This window comes from Pleuronectes platessa, chromosome 14 (genome assembly GCF_947347685.1).
Source record: "Pleuronectes platessa chromosome 14, fPlePla1.1, whole genome shotgun sequence".
Taxonomy (NCBI): domain Eukaryota; kingdom Metazoa; phylum Chordata; class Actinopteri; order Pleuronectiformes; family Pleuronectidae; genus Pleuronectes; species Pleuronectes platessa.
This window is the reverse complement of record NC_070639.1, coordinates 20,060,151-20,074,877: the sequence shown is the minus strand read 5'-3', so window position 1 is coordinate 20,074,877 and position 14,727 is coordinate 20,060,151. Positions and strand designations below refer to the sequence as shown.

At 40.1% G+C, this 14,727-nt stretch overlaps 1 protein-coding gene across 3 annotated transcripts in view; it reads left to right on the top strand.

The window, feature by feature from the left end:
- epb41l5 (erythrocyte membrane protein band 4.1 like 5) overlaps window positions 1-14,727 on the top strand; it is a 32,193-nt gene that overhangs the window by 6,309 nt on the left and 11,157 nt on the right. For 2 of the 3 annotated variants that reach the window (XM_053439585.1, XM_053439583.1), the window contains exons 3-16: window positions 1,626-1,730; window positions 3,020-3,062; window positions 3,246-3,324; window positions 3,866-3,910; window positions 4,322-4,374; window positions 6,886-7,006; window positions 7,513-7,600; window positions 7,882-7,970; window positions 8,056-8,125; window positions 9,999-10,168; window positions 10,943-11,076; window positions 11,319-11,337; window positions 11,939-11,984; window positions 12,369-12,484. In XM_053439585.1, coding sequence (XP_053295560.1) covers window positions 1,626-1,730; window positions 3,020-3,062; window positions 3,246-3,324; window positions 3,866-3,910; window positions 4,322-4,374; window positions 6,886-7,006; window positions 7,513-7,600; window positions 7,882-7,970; window positions 8,056-8,125; window positions 9,999-10,168; window positions 10,943-11,076; window positions 11,319-11,337; window positions 11,939-11,984; window positions 12,369-12,484 — 1,178 coding nt within the window. The remainder of the gene's footprint in view (window positions 1-1,625; window positions 1,731-3,019; window positions 3,063-3,245; window positions 3,325-3,865; window positions 3,911-4,321; window positions 4,375-6,885; window positions 7,007-7,512; window positions 7,601-7,881; window positions 7,971-8,055; window positions 8,126-9,998; window positions 10,169-10,942; window positions 11,077-11,318; window positions 11,338-11,938; window positions 11,985-12,368; window positions 12,485-14,727) is intronic. The other variant, XM_053439584.1, reaches the window with a different exon arrangement.

The window sequence follows — 14,727 nt, the reverse complement described above, 5'->3', positions numbered from 1 at the left end:
CCGAGTGTGTGTCCGAGTGTGTGTCCGAGTGTGTGTCCGAGTGTGTGTCCGAGTGTGTGTCCGAGTGTGTGTCCGAGTGTGTGTGAGTGTGTGTGTGCGTGTTTGTCTGAGGAGACCCAGGGAAACGCCAAGGGCACCTGTTGTCTCCTCCCTTTACTCATCCATGTTTTTGCTTCTTTTCAGACACTACATATTCAACGCAGTTTGTTTCTGAATGATTAATTTCTCTATTGACAAAATTGAAATCTTTGTTTTCATTCACCTGACAGTACGTGAATGGCGTGACTGGTTTTTATTCATGTTTCTCTGGTCCTGCTTCAGTGCTTTACTGGTTACCTGTTACCCTCAGCAGGCCTCTCACTTGATTGATAGATTGGCTAAATGCTGTGGATGTTGTGTCTCTCCAATGAGAGAAAATAAAGTCCTGTGAAAAACTGTGACAGTGAATATTCTATTTGTTTGATACTGTAGTACTTGTGTGGAAGTACTTCTGCTGTATATTTGGTTAATTTACAACAAATATAGTTAAGGATTTCAATTTTTTGGGGGGAGAATTACAGCTGCTGGCTGATCTTGGACGGCACCTTTTTCACAGAGCCAGATGATCACATGATGTGTTCAGCCGACCCAGCCGCCCCCCCCCCCCCCCCCTGCTCCTGGCGTCTGGGGCACTTCAACCCCAGTTACTGTGGCAACCCTGTCGCTGTGCCTCATGGTGGGGTTTAGAAGTTGTGTGTCTGTGTGTGTGTGTGTGTCTGTGTGTGAGAGGCAGATCTCCCTGTTCCAGGCCGAGCACAGGCAGTGACTGGTACGGCTTTGTCAGAAAGGGCAACACCTATTCACATACTTCATGTTAATATTTTCTTGTCTCAATTCAAATCCATAAAACACAAATCAGAATCTCCAAACAGTATTTTGGAGCGGGTCAAGAGAGAAAGCTCAAACCACTTTGAAAGGAACTGTTGTTCTTGTGAACTTCTGTTTATGTCTGTATTTTTTTTTTATTTATAATATTTTTATAAAATTTTCTCATAACACAAAACATACAGAACTGCTCAGACACGACAGAAAAGGGAAATCAAACAACAGAATGTGGGCATGTGGGTACAGTAAATAGAAAATAATTAAGAAAATGAAAATAAATGACAATTTTCCAAGCCGCCCCCCCTCCCCCTCAATCCCCTTATGTCTGTATTTTTAAAGACTATTAATTAAAAAGGTAATCAACAGATAAATTGACATGAATCTGTTTCATTATTTAACAGAACAGAAATCATAAAAATTGCAAATGTATTAGATTTATTTATCCAATGAACCTTCTGGATATTATTCTCTCAGAAGAATGTTAAGCATCTAAAACTGTAAACATGATGAACATTCTTTTGTTGTGATGTAACCTTAAGGTTTCGGATGCCAGTTTCTTTACGACCACAGATGGTTGATATATTAACCAACCTGAGAATCATCTCAACTTCCTCAACAAGTTATTTGTGTTGACTGAATGCATGACTGTGAATTGTCCTTTAATATCTCCAGTTCAAACTGAGTTTTTGTCCACGACTCTGGAGGCAATTTGTCCATCAGATCTCTAAGTCCTCTGTTTGTTTGTGTGTTTCTCTGCTCAGAAAAAAGCCAAAGGTGAGGAGCTGTTTGACCAGATCATGTATCATCTGGACATCGTAGAGAAGGACTACTTCGGACTGCGCTTCATGGACTCCGCACAAGTGCCGGTAAGACTGGAGATGCACCGTTGTTTTCCTACACTCTTTATTTTTTATGCCATAGTATGTTGGGTTGAAAAGTGAAGCCAACGTTTTTTTAGTCCCCTTGTAGTATCTGGCTGCAGAATTGGTCAAAACCCTCATCTCCTCCATGTTAGTGGATTGGACTTGGGTAAAAGATATAAAGTCAAAGTACATGTCAGATACATTTATCTCAAAATAATGTTAAATTATATATTAAGTGGTCATTTTTCTCATAAGTTTGGTTTTAATTTAGTTATTTGATGCTATTAAAAAAAAACAGGGTGAAACATCACATTCTCATCTACTTTAGTGAAATGATCTGTCGTTGGAGTTAAGTTATTATTGAATGCTTCACTAAGTTCTTCAGGCAGCCACTTCTTAGCCAGACTTCAAGTGTCAGTCCACCATTCACCCACTTGGTGAGAAGCTTGAGACAGGGACTTTCCCTCTCCGTGAATGGGCTAAAGGGATTGGTTATGGGAATCTTTTGGGAGTCAGGCCGTGCGCTAAGACAAAGTGTTTAAAGTCACTGGTCTGCTTCCTTCACACTGATCCTCTGTGAAGGCCATGGAAGGACGCAGGGCCAGTGGGAGTGAAGATGAAGCAGAAGGGAAGGACAAAGAGGAGAGGAGTGGAGCCAGAGAGAAAAAGAGTGGGAGAGCGTATGAAGTCCGAGAGAGAGAGAGAGAGAGGGCTGAAATAAGGAATGTGGGGGAGAGTAGACTAGAGTGTGCGTTTTCCCCTGTTATCTTTTTCTAACTTTGACACACACACACACACACACACACACACACACACACACACACACACACACACACACACACACACACACACACACACACACACACAACCACACAACCACCCCTGACTCTCCTTGACATTGTTCATGCCTCATAAAACCAGAACCAAGAAGAATTACTGTGTCTGTCTGTATATCTGCACACGTCTTCCAGGACCTTCCTGATTTTAAACGTTTCATTAACTGAACTACTCTTCTTCTTTTTTTTTTATTCATAAAATAAATGCAGTGTAACTGTTTGGTAATAATTATATCATTTTCTTTTTGAAGATGTTGTGTTTTCTTTGGCAGACATATATATATATATATATATATATATATATATATATATATATATATATATATATATATGTATGTATGTTAATATCCATTAAATTATGACCAACCTGCCATAATAATTGAAAATGTTTGATAGTATCTACACCTTTCTGATGATATTGTGCTTTTTTAATTGTTAACCTTCGTGTTGTTTCAGCATTGGCTCGATGTAACGAAAAGTATCAAAAAGCAAGTGAAAAGTAAGTAAACACTGGACTCTACCTTTTTATTTATCTTCCCCAAACATACATAATTACTTGCAATCAATCAATTTTTATATCATCTATATGTATTCGTCAATTTCTCTTCATCCTGTTACTGGTTACTATAACTTCATGGTTGCTTATTGCTTTGTTAAAACTGATAATTCATCTGTTCTACAGTCGGTCCACCATACTGCCTTCACTTGAGAGTGAAGTTTTACTCCTCAGAACCCAACAACCTGCACGAGGAGCTCACCAGGTAAGTTCAGACATTCAGATCTAAACTGTCTACTGTAGCACCCTTTCTCTCTTGTGTACAAACCTTCAAGAGTCAGTGTGTTTGGATGAACCATCCATGGAGCAGCACTTCCTCACTGAATGTCAGTGACTGAGCTTTAAATTAATTCACTCAGATCTGTCGTGGCAGTTTTGCAAACCCACTCTGACAACGAGGAACGAGACACAAACTTCTAACAGTATTGTCACACTTTGATGCTCAGAGCATGGTACACAACACAAAGGTTGGTTTGTAATATGCAGCCCAATGGGAAGCGGATCTCTCTGTTCATACCTTTGACTTGTTCCTCCCCCTCTGGTTGAGGTTGTTTCTTAAGTCAAAGGTCAGGATCTTCTGTTGACATCAACGTTAAGGCAATCAGGTCTCGATTCATACAGTCAACAAAGGTCACATTGTGCAGGATTCAACATGATCAATGTTTTTCTATCATATCCCATAAAACTGTCAAATTAAGTGAAATTCCATCCCTATATTCAAGTGTATTGTTGTGCTTTACTTTCAGATACCTATTTGTGTTACAATTAAAGCAAGACATCCTCAGTGGCAAGTAAGTAATTATCACCTCATACAACTCACACAATATTATGGTGGTGTCATTGTATACGTGACAGTATCTTAGACACCTCTGTAGCCAGTTCTTAGATTAAGTCATGCTGACAGTTGTGTTATATTGTGGTGTGCATTAGTAATTCTATTTAACTAAAGTGTAAACAACTTGAAACATGAAGCTGTAGGTAAAAAAAAATGACTCAGAACTTCTCATGTTTCATTTTGAAGTTCTCGGTATCTGCTCCCTGTTTTGTTGAACACATGCTGAGTGTGTATCCAGGCTGATGACTAATGGGAAGTGGCAGAGTCCAGTGGGTCCCAGTGACGGTCAGAGGGGAATGCTGGTGGCCTGTGTCAGCGTTTCCTAATTTTAATCTGTGACTGACTTTACGTGTGTCTGTGTTTTCAGGCTCGAATGCTCCTTTGAAACAGCGGTGGAGTTGGCTTCCTTCTCGTTACAGGGTAAGCTCAGCAGGTCTCCTGGATCCTCTCCAGCTCTGTTTTGGTAATTGGAATCACCTCTGCCTCACCTGCCGTTCCAAGTGTCGTGTTTTATTGCGGTGCGAGCTGCAGTACACAGCTGAGACGTCTGCTGGCTTTGCTGTTCTGAGCCCCAAAATGCCTGTCAAGACAAAGTAGAGCACCAGTTAGTGTGGTATGGGTCACACACGCGCTCTCAGTTTTTTGGGGTGTAGTTTTTCCCCTTCCTCTTGTTGATAAACCCTATGAGACGAATTGAGATTTATGAAAACGGGCTATACAACAAATATTTGATTTATTGATTGATTGACAGACAGTTTGACAGTTTAAAGATTGAATATGCTTGTAATCCAAGAAGTTTTTCCATCTGCACTGAACCTTTCCCCTTTTTCTAAGAACTAGTTTGTTTTTGTTCGCATACCTTGAATCTGTTATATCCCTCCCACACGCCCGACACACACCACTCCCAGGCCCTTCCCGTATACTTTGTAGCTTTGAGCTGATAAAAATGACGTTCCCCACTTCTCATGTGAGCTGTGTATAACCAAGGTGCCCACCAATCAGATCCATGCGCTCTCTCAAGTCCAATTGTGGGATTGGAGTCTTGTGTTGTTGCTCCCCAGGAGTTTCCCTTGATCTTTTTCAAACCAGTCATGCTGTCGATGTGAATCCCCATCGGCTGTGAGTGATGCTCCCGTCACTGAGGCACACAAACCTCCGCGCTACAATACGATTGCAAATCAGAGGAGGGATGTAGCTTTAGATGGAGTGGTGGAGAATGAAATTGCTGACATATGTGGCTGTGAAGTGATTTCCCATACAACATTAAGAGGGGGGATTAAACTCAGACTTTCAAAAGAACTTAATCATTGAGATTTTGCCTCATTTAGTTTTTTTTTAATATATGAACGTGAGTAGAACCTGGCAGCTGGACACTGCCTGCTGTACTACAGAGATTTGTTATTATTCATATTATTATCACACAACATCTTAGAACGATGCTGATGATGTTGTGTTAGAAGCTGCTCTCGTTGTGCTCATCAACACACATAGATTGTACAGGCCACATCTTGTTGAGAACAGTGAAGCAAACAAAGGATTTGTTTTGTTAAGAGATATTTGTTTCAGTGTGACATCTAGTGGCAGCGAGTATTGATTATATAACATTTTAAAAGGAAATGAGCAGCTGCTACCAGGAAAAGGTGTATTTGGGTTTTTCTTTCTGAAAATGACGGGATACTTAATCGTGTGACCGTGACTTAAATAAATTATTTATATTTTAATAATCAAGTTGTTGTACTTTTCATAGGATAGTAAAATTCTTCCATCCAATTCTACCATTTTCATCTTTATACATCCCATTGTTTGTTCCTTATCTATTTTTTGAATGGTGTCAGTCAAACCTGTGTATAAAAGCAGGAATAGTCTCAACTATTAGTCTCCTCTCCGCTACACAGGCCTACATTATATTGAAAAAGCATTGTTGTGGCAGATATTGATAGGACTTACTATAACAGTATACATAATTTACTGCTAAATGAGGAATATACCTGCCAGAGCCACATAAAGAGTCCTGCATCAGAGGAACAAAGCATGAGTCAGTAGAGATTTTATGAAATGGGATTGCGTGCACAAACCCGTGGAGAGACACACACACACACTCACACACACACACACTCACTCAGTCACTGTGGGGTAAATGCCAGCTCATTAGTGCTCCATCCTCTTCAGAGGCCCCCTAATCCAGTACGCTTTCTGTCTTCTCTCTTTCCCTCAGTTGAGCTTTCTCCCTTTGTCTTCCCTTTTTTCTCAGAATTATGTTGTTAGTCCACTGACATTTACTGGGACAGGGAGAGAATGAAATTACCTTTTTTCCCTCCTCTGTGTCCTGAATCCTTGCTCACATCTGGGTTGACTAAACAGCGAAGAGCTCCCAGCGAGGCCTCGTGTCTCCTATCTACTGAAGCCATCAGAACCAAGACATCTCAGTCTCTGTCCAATTTCTCCACACAACAGAGATACGGTTTTCCCCATTGTCTTGTTTTCAACATACTATTCTCATTCTTATCTCGTGGAGATTTATGTTTTTTGCCTCTCCAGCCCTCCCTTTTGATTTAGCTTTTTCCTCTGATAAAATCTGTGGCCTCTGTGGCCTCTTGTCCAGAGACATCAGTCCCTGACCTGAAGCTACACAGAGTTTTGTGCACTGGGAAATAAAGGGAGGGTTTGTCATTTTGTCCATTAGGATTCCTATTTCCAACAACCGCAGTATAAGACACAGGTTTTTCTCCCAGAGGTTGAAAGTGAGGGTTTTATTAACATTTAACAACAATAAACAGATTTTTTAAAAGAATTAGTTTAGTCTTTAGTTGAACTGTACTCTGTTACAGTTCATTAGATAAGACTGTACACTATAATTCAGTCCATGAAGTATTTCTATTTTATTTTATTATTATAACTTTATTCTTATTATTTGTGTTTGTGTGTTTTCAGCTGAGCTAGGTGACTGTGACCCATTAGAACACAATGCTGACCTGGTGACAGAATTTCGCTTCGTCCCCGACCAAACAGAGGACGTGGAGCTGGCTATATTTAACGCATGGAAAGAGTGCAGGTAAGCTTTTCACTATAACTAAAGTCCTGTATGAGTGGGCAGTCAATTAAACCTAATATTAATGAAAAGGGATCTAAAGCAGATCCTGAATTGCTGCTCATTCACTTTGAGTAGGTGACGTCACGCATTGCCGATCTGAATTGTGGTTCCATTGTGTTGCGTTGCTTGCACAGCGTGAATAAGAAACTGAGTCGAGCTCAACCTCTCAGCTGGCAGCGGAGGCTCCAGCTAATCGAATCATGTTCAAACTAATTCTTTAGCACAGGCACTAGCCAATCAAATCGCTTAAATGCTAATACAGATCCTGCTGTCAACGTTATTTGGAAGAGGAGGCAGCTGGTGAACTTGTAGTGTGATCATCTGGTTTGGGACTTGATCTCCTGTGTACATTGCGTTGATGAGTTTTCCACGTGTTTATTTTTTTCTTTTTCCATCTTCTGCAATTGAAAATTCGCTTCTCCTTCTCTTTTTTTTTAATCTGCTCTGTTTTCCCTCCTCTCCTTCAGAGGTCAGACTCCGGCCCAGGCTGAGATCAACTACCTGAACAAAGCAAAGTGGCTTGAAATGTATGGAGTGGACATGCACATGGTCCAGGTAAGTGACCGTCTCACTAGCATGGACTTTATAACCAGTTTTCACGTAGATGCACATACATGGAGTTGATCAATAGCACAGCTGAGATCTGAAACAGGGATTGACCTTCATAACATAATGGAATTGGAATGAATAGGTGATAGTGTCATAATCAGGGATAATTCTAAATTTAAATTAAGACTAGTCGACCTGACTGAATCTTAGAAAACAGTCCACAGCAGATCACAGCCTCTGTGGTTTAAAGATTGATTATTTTCTTTTCCTACCCTTCTGTCCTGCAGGCGAGAGACGGTAATGAGTACAGTCTGGGTCTGACACCCACTGGAGTTCTGGTGTTTGAAGGAGAAACAAAGATCGGCCTCTTCTTCTGGTAAATTTGCTCACAACCTCATTAACTGAAATGTTTATTTCAATACTTTATAAAAGAGTTTTAATAATTCCTTTTTTTGCTTTAGGCCCAAAATCACCCGACTAGATTTCAAGAAGAGCAAATTGACCCTTGTGGTCGTGGAGGATGACGAACAGGTGAGCGATTGCAAACACTGCCATACAGTGGAATGTTAACAATACAGAACAATGCTATGTAAGCTCTATATGTACCGTACCTAGTTAGAACACTTGGTTTGTATTTTAAGCACTCAATACCAAGGCTCCCCCTGTGAACAATAGTTTTCACTTTCACCACATATAAACGTTTTGCATCATATTTTACAAACTAGACCAGAGCCATGTCTAATCACTTGAAAGAGAAAGTATGAACATACAGCGTTTTCTTTGTTCATAATAAAAGCTTGTCTGAAGTAGTGCCTGAGCCTTGAGAGAGGTTTGTTCCAAACCGTAATGAAACAAGACTTTGTATTGTTGTACCCAGAGGCCAGTGTATATGAGAGAAACATAGTCTGTTTATGCCCATCCTGGAGGTCTGACTGAGGTTAATAAAGAAGCATGCCCCCTCTGGTATTTCTGGTATGCACCATTCTCCTACGCACACACACACAAACACACACACACAGGGAAAGGTTTAACCTTCCAACTCTGTACTAAACGGTTATATAATGTATGTAGTTTTGTCACCACATACATTTACTGTACATATTTTACAAGCACAGAATTTTTTTTTAAACCTCTCACAAGATTCTTGTCACACACACACACACACACACACACACACAAACACACACAGAAGGAGCTTTAGTAAACCAACGGAGAAAAGACGAGCTGTGATTCTTGTCAAATTTTTTCTCAGTTGTTGCACATATTAAAGTAGATTGTGTAAAATGTGGAAAGGTGGCAGATCTTAAAGTTTCCAAGGACAGGTGGCTAGTTGGAATCCACATTATCTCCGTGAGCATGTCTGTCTGCCTCTACTTCTCTGGCTCCACTGGTCCTGCAGGAGCAAGTCTTACTTTCGTATTCATTGTGTTGGTCAAGTCGTATTGTTGCAGGTCTCCGCTCTCTTTAAAACTTTATGTTAGTTATATCAGAGCAATAGAGGATCTGGGATAAATCTGATAAGCAGCACATGCTACATTGTTGGTAATTAAAAAGCAAAACAATGCAGGTGGAGGTGTGGCTCTGAGATGGTCTGTTACTTGAACAGCATTTTGACTTGGATGAAGCCCAAATACAACCTACATTTTTAAGCACAGGTTTTATGAGCTTACTTTTCACTTGCTTGTTTACAACATCAACACCATGAGTGCCCTGTGCATCTCTTAAATGGTGATACTGTTGTGTTGAGGTAAAACCTGGAACAGATTATATCTGTTGTATCAGTTTACCCTTTTTTGAACTGGATTGAACTGAACTATGTTGGACTTGTGGCGGAGACTGAAACTTTGTAAATATACCAATCAAACTCTAGATGTTGAGACTGTGGGAGACACACAAACACACACCCACACTTCTTTCCTATTCCATCCCTAACCCTTCTTTGTTTATTTTTGATTACATAGTTTTATGTGAAGTCATGTTCAACATGTTCTTTAGTGGTCTTTTCTTTGGTCTTCATCTTACGTGCTCACTACAACCCCCAATCGCCACAGCCTTAAAAGAATGTGACTGGGACTCTGGAATGGCACTGCAGGTTTTGCAGCTGACTGTGGTGTCAGTCAGACTTTCATCTACTTTGCAATTAAAAATCAGATTACCTGCACAGCCATATAGTGCAGCCATTCATTCTTCACATATCAGCCTCCTTCCACAAGAAAGAATTAGCACATGGGCTAATTTCAAATGAAATGAACTTGTTATAGTTCCCAGTAGATGATTGTACTACACCAGTCTGTGGGAGAGAGTTCTATTGCAACTGGAGATGCTCACATGAGACGTTATTCTCCTGAGACCAAGTCCTCTTCTCTGTGTCTCCCACGTCTAACTCCGTGTCAATCCTTGTCAGGGTAAAGAGCAGGAGCACACCTTTGTCTTCAGGATGGACCATCCCAAGGCCTGCAAGCACCTGTGGAAGTGCGCCGTGGAGCACCATGCTTTCTTCAGGCTCAGAGGGCCAGTGCAGAAGAACTCTGCGAGCTCCGGCTTCATACGCATGGGATCACGCTTCAGATACAGGTAACAGGTGGACGTTGGGGTAGGTCAGGGGGGAAGGATGCTTTGAATGTGCAAGTTCTCTCTGAGTTTTAGATTCATAAAATAAATACCAACAGTAACACAGTTTGTTGTGAATGAATGACTTTTGGTCAGCTTTAGCCTCGTTTCCAGTGCTGCTCAAACAACAGTGTTAATATAAAATATGAATTAATCAACACAAAAACTGACAAAGTTTGAGCACAATTGTGAAACATAAAATATATAATGTGCGACCTGTTAATATGGCACAACTCATCTGCTTTTCCACATCTCAAGATGTCTTATTTGAAAAAATACCTGAGGTTGCCAATGAATTAGGCGCCACAACTTTAACCATGTTTGTGTTTTGTGTTTCTGTCCCTTGTGTTTGAACGCACCAACAGAGATGAACCTAGTGTGTTACAGTATCATTCCTCTGTACATACAAACCGCACACATGTGTACACACCGATACTTGCAGTGGTTCAAACCAGGCACTCAGTGTCAACATGCTGCAGTCGCCAGCTAGTTCCCTCCTCTGTGTGTTTAAACATTACCCAGTTGGATAAGCACTGGCAGTAATGTTGGTTCAACACCGAGGTTAGAGGGTTTGTTGTTAATAGAAGGTTAACGCCTGGATGGGTCCTGAGTTCAGCAGTGGTCCTCACAACGCCTGTTGTTTTCAATAAAATAAGATTTAGCAGAAAATAATCCTGAAAGGTTGTCTATATGTTTTTTAAATATACATTATGTGTTTGTGTTTGTTTGTGTTACCAGTGGAAAAACCGAGTATCAGACGACCAAGGGCAACAAAGCGAGGCGGTCAGCCTCCTTTGAGAGGCGGCCTAGTCGACGTTACTCAAGGAGAACCATGCAGCTCAGAGGTCACGGAGGTCAGGACAACCCTCGTAGTAAGAAACCAGCACAAAGGAATTTACCGACTGTTTACATGACAATCACAGAGGACAAGTATACACAGAAAAGCACTCGCATACATAGAATATCTATATTTTATTAACATTACACTTTCTTGAAGAACCAGTCTGTCCTGATATAAACTTACCCACATCTATACATTTCAAAACATGTATTAATCTCTTCATTTTGATATGTTTCTGTACAAAACAATGTCTGTTTTTTTTCTTTCTTATAGGACCATTCAACACACAGGAGTGAGTACACTGATGTTTTATATTACGTGTTTGTGTAATTGTCTGTTAAAATGACCTCATGTGTTTACTCCTTCTTGCAAAGGTTAAATTCAGGTTGTAATTTAAGGTTAACCACAACAATTTTAGTAGCCTAGTTTCTGTGTGCGCCACACCTTTAAAGCATGGTTACTTACTGTGATGTGTCTCTAACATGCACACACACACACGCCATTAAGCTCTGCTATAATCATGATACAGCAGCAAGTGTGTGTGTGTGTCTGTGTGTTAAACTCCTGATGTCAGTGGTAGTGTTAATCTGTCCTTGGACCAGCTGACTCAAAGCATAGTAATGATGATAAACATTCGTCTGACTTTCATCACACCTGTTTGGACAATGCCAGTACTTTGAAGCAACAAAACAAATCTGATGGGGATTTGCTAATTGGCTCACAGGATCCCTGATAGACTTAATAAAATTAGCATTATGGAAAAAGTATAACCATAAATGTGTCGAAAGACCGACAGCAGATTGTTTATTTTCATTATAAATCCATAGATACTCTTTATGTCTTCGTTCTTTGTGATGCTTTTTGATTAAAATCTCGATTTCTTCTTTGCTCAGAGCTCTTTCCTCAGGCAATGGAGTCAGCTCCAGCAAAGAGAACAAGGTGAGGAGCAGAACTGCTGCGTTGTTTTAATCCCTCCTCTTTTATATTGAGAAACAAAACCGAGCAGCACAAGAGACTCGGGCTGCTCCTGAACTCTGACGGACGGTACAGAGAAAACAGTTCCTCTGTGTGACCAGTCTCAGTTTGCAAATGTAAAACAGCTGAGAATCCTAGTGTCTTGAAGGGATAGTTCACCGAAAAATTAATATTACTATCCCTACAAAGACAGTGACACTCGTATATGTTATATTTATTTACTTATTTATAATCTTCTCAATATTTTCAATACCTCCACATCTTGGCTATTCCCTTCTGTACACCTCTACCATTTCTACTCCACAAATATTTTGCACTGTTTAATATAATTCTGTCTCTCCCCCTCAGGCTCCTACCAGAAGTGCTTGGTCGAGTGTGCCTGTGGTCACCCCAGTGGCTGCTTCTGTCTGTGGACCAATGGAGATCGAGTCCCTGCCCAGGAGTCCTGGAGTGGAGAAAAGGAGGTTTGTTCATGGTTCATTTGAGTCTTATAGTCCTCTCTTCTGAATGCCAGCGTGTCTTATTATATTTAGTTTTGTTTTGTATTTGTTGAAATGCTCTCCAGTCCCTTGTTACTAAGACAGACTGTTCAGAAAGAGGATGAATCAACATTTAAATTAAATGACAGTCAATGTGTCATAAGCCAGTGGCAGCTGACAAGAAACAGGGCCATGTAGGGGAGGGGCTGATCCCTGTTGGTTGCTGATAGATTCAGTGCAATCAGAAAGTAGCCAGACACATTTTTACATTTCATTATGTCTCAGCCTCATGCTTAAATTGTTTAACTTCATTTACCCCACTCATCTCTACACAATTAGTAGCACATGTTGACAAAGCATAGATATTTTTTGCTAACATAGGACAAATTTGAAAACTGACCTGAAATAATCAATTTAACTACTTTCACATAAGGCTAACAACATGTTAAGACTTTTTATTTGTATTTGTTCCTGTGTCCCTTTCATACTACTTCATATTTTCAAGTCCCTGCTTGTTTTTGCGATTGTGCAATGATATACAGGTTGTTCTTGTACTTGTGATGCTCTGGGAGGTGTTCTCTGAAACACAATGGTGTGATAATAAATGCATTTAGACAAATATCTGACCGACTGATACAGACAGTAAAAAGAGTGACGGGCTGTGGATTGAATCAGAGGCGGACAAACTCTTTGGGACTTTCCCCTGCTTTTAGTTTGTCATATATAACACATTATATGGTTCTCTCTGTTTCTGCCATATTTGAGCCCTTATTTTTCTAAGTCCACTTTCCCTTGTGGTCCCAACGTGGCCTCAGATTGTTAAGCCTCACTGAATGCAAGCTCCTCAGTTTTAAACCTGCCATGTCCCCCTGTGTGTTCCAGTATTAACATGTACTGAGGAGTAATTGGTCTTGTCTGGAGCCTGGTCAGGTAGGTACGACCCAGCACTGAATCTTGCTGTTGCGCTGGCTTTAACAAATCAAACGCTGTGCGGTGACGGGCTCCGTGATTTTGGCTTTCATAGAAAAGAAGGGGCTGTCTTGCCGTGCATTCTGTCTCCTGTGATTCTGTGTTTGTTCATTTCTGATCAGCATGAAATCTCAACCTAATGAGAGGGTGTATGATGTGATCCTTTAGCCTGAATCTTTTGTTTGCCATCGTGAATCAGTTACGTGATGATTTTTTGCTTTGGATCTGCTCTGTTCCAGAAATCGGGGCGTGTGGAGGTTTCTCTCCTTTCATTTCATTTAACACTTTGCATCCTGTGAACCTTCTTACTTATCTTCTAAAGTTTGAAATAGTTTCATCAGAATTTGAGATTTAGTGAAAGTTTGTTGTAAGATACAAGTTTCAAGTAGCGAAACAGTAAAAAATTATATTACACACCTTAAAGCATTTGTTTTTGCGAGTAATGTAAATATTCTTATTTTCCTAACCAGGCTACTTTGGCTTCTGCATGGACGGCTCAACCAGATTTGCAGCTCAGGCTGATCCTGTTTCTAGTAAAGCACATTTCTGGTCAGCTACAATAAGAGGATTGTCAGTAATTTATGTAGAAAACAGGACTTTAAAAAAATAATACTGACTTGCACCCGGAATAGCAGTGTGCACAGATAAGGCCAGTTCATTGACAGCATGATGACGTTAAACCACCTCTTGTTTATACCATCAACCCATAGAAACCGTGTACACTGGACCCAGTGGACATGAGGAGGAAGCTTTGAAAGAGACAGTTTCATAACTAATGCTTCAGAATAATCTGTAGAGCTCTTCTTCTGCCACCTCTTGCTTTTAGTACAATGTTGATTTTACCACCTTCAGCTTTTCTTTCTGATAAAACAACCAATTAATCTCAATATCTGTCATTTTATATGTATCTGATATCCAAATCAGTGCCAAGTGTGAACTGTACTTTTTAAATCGAGAGGAAATCGTACTTTAAAAATCTAAATAATTAACAAATGATCATTTACACCACCTAACCATAGTAAAATGTTGATAAATACCAATCTATCAATTATAATTGTAAACAAAAATGATTTTTAATATGCTCCTTGAGAAACTCAATATTTTCTTTTTGTATTTTTGTCTTATTCACATTGTGCTTTCGTCTTTAAGCTGCTTCTGTCTCATTTTAAAACTGCACTAGTTCTCTTTCTTTCCTTCACCTCTCATTCCTCTAAGTTTTTCCTCCTCTCTGTAAAATGATCATCAGTGAGAATAAGTTG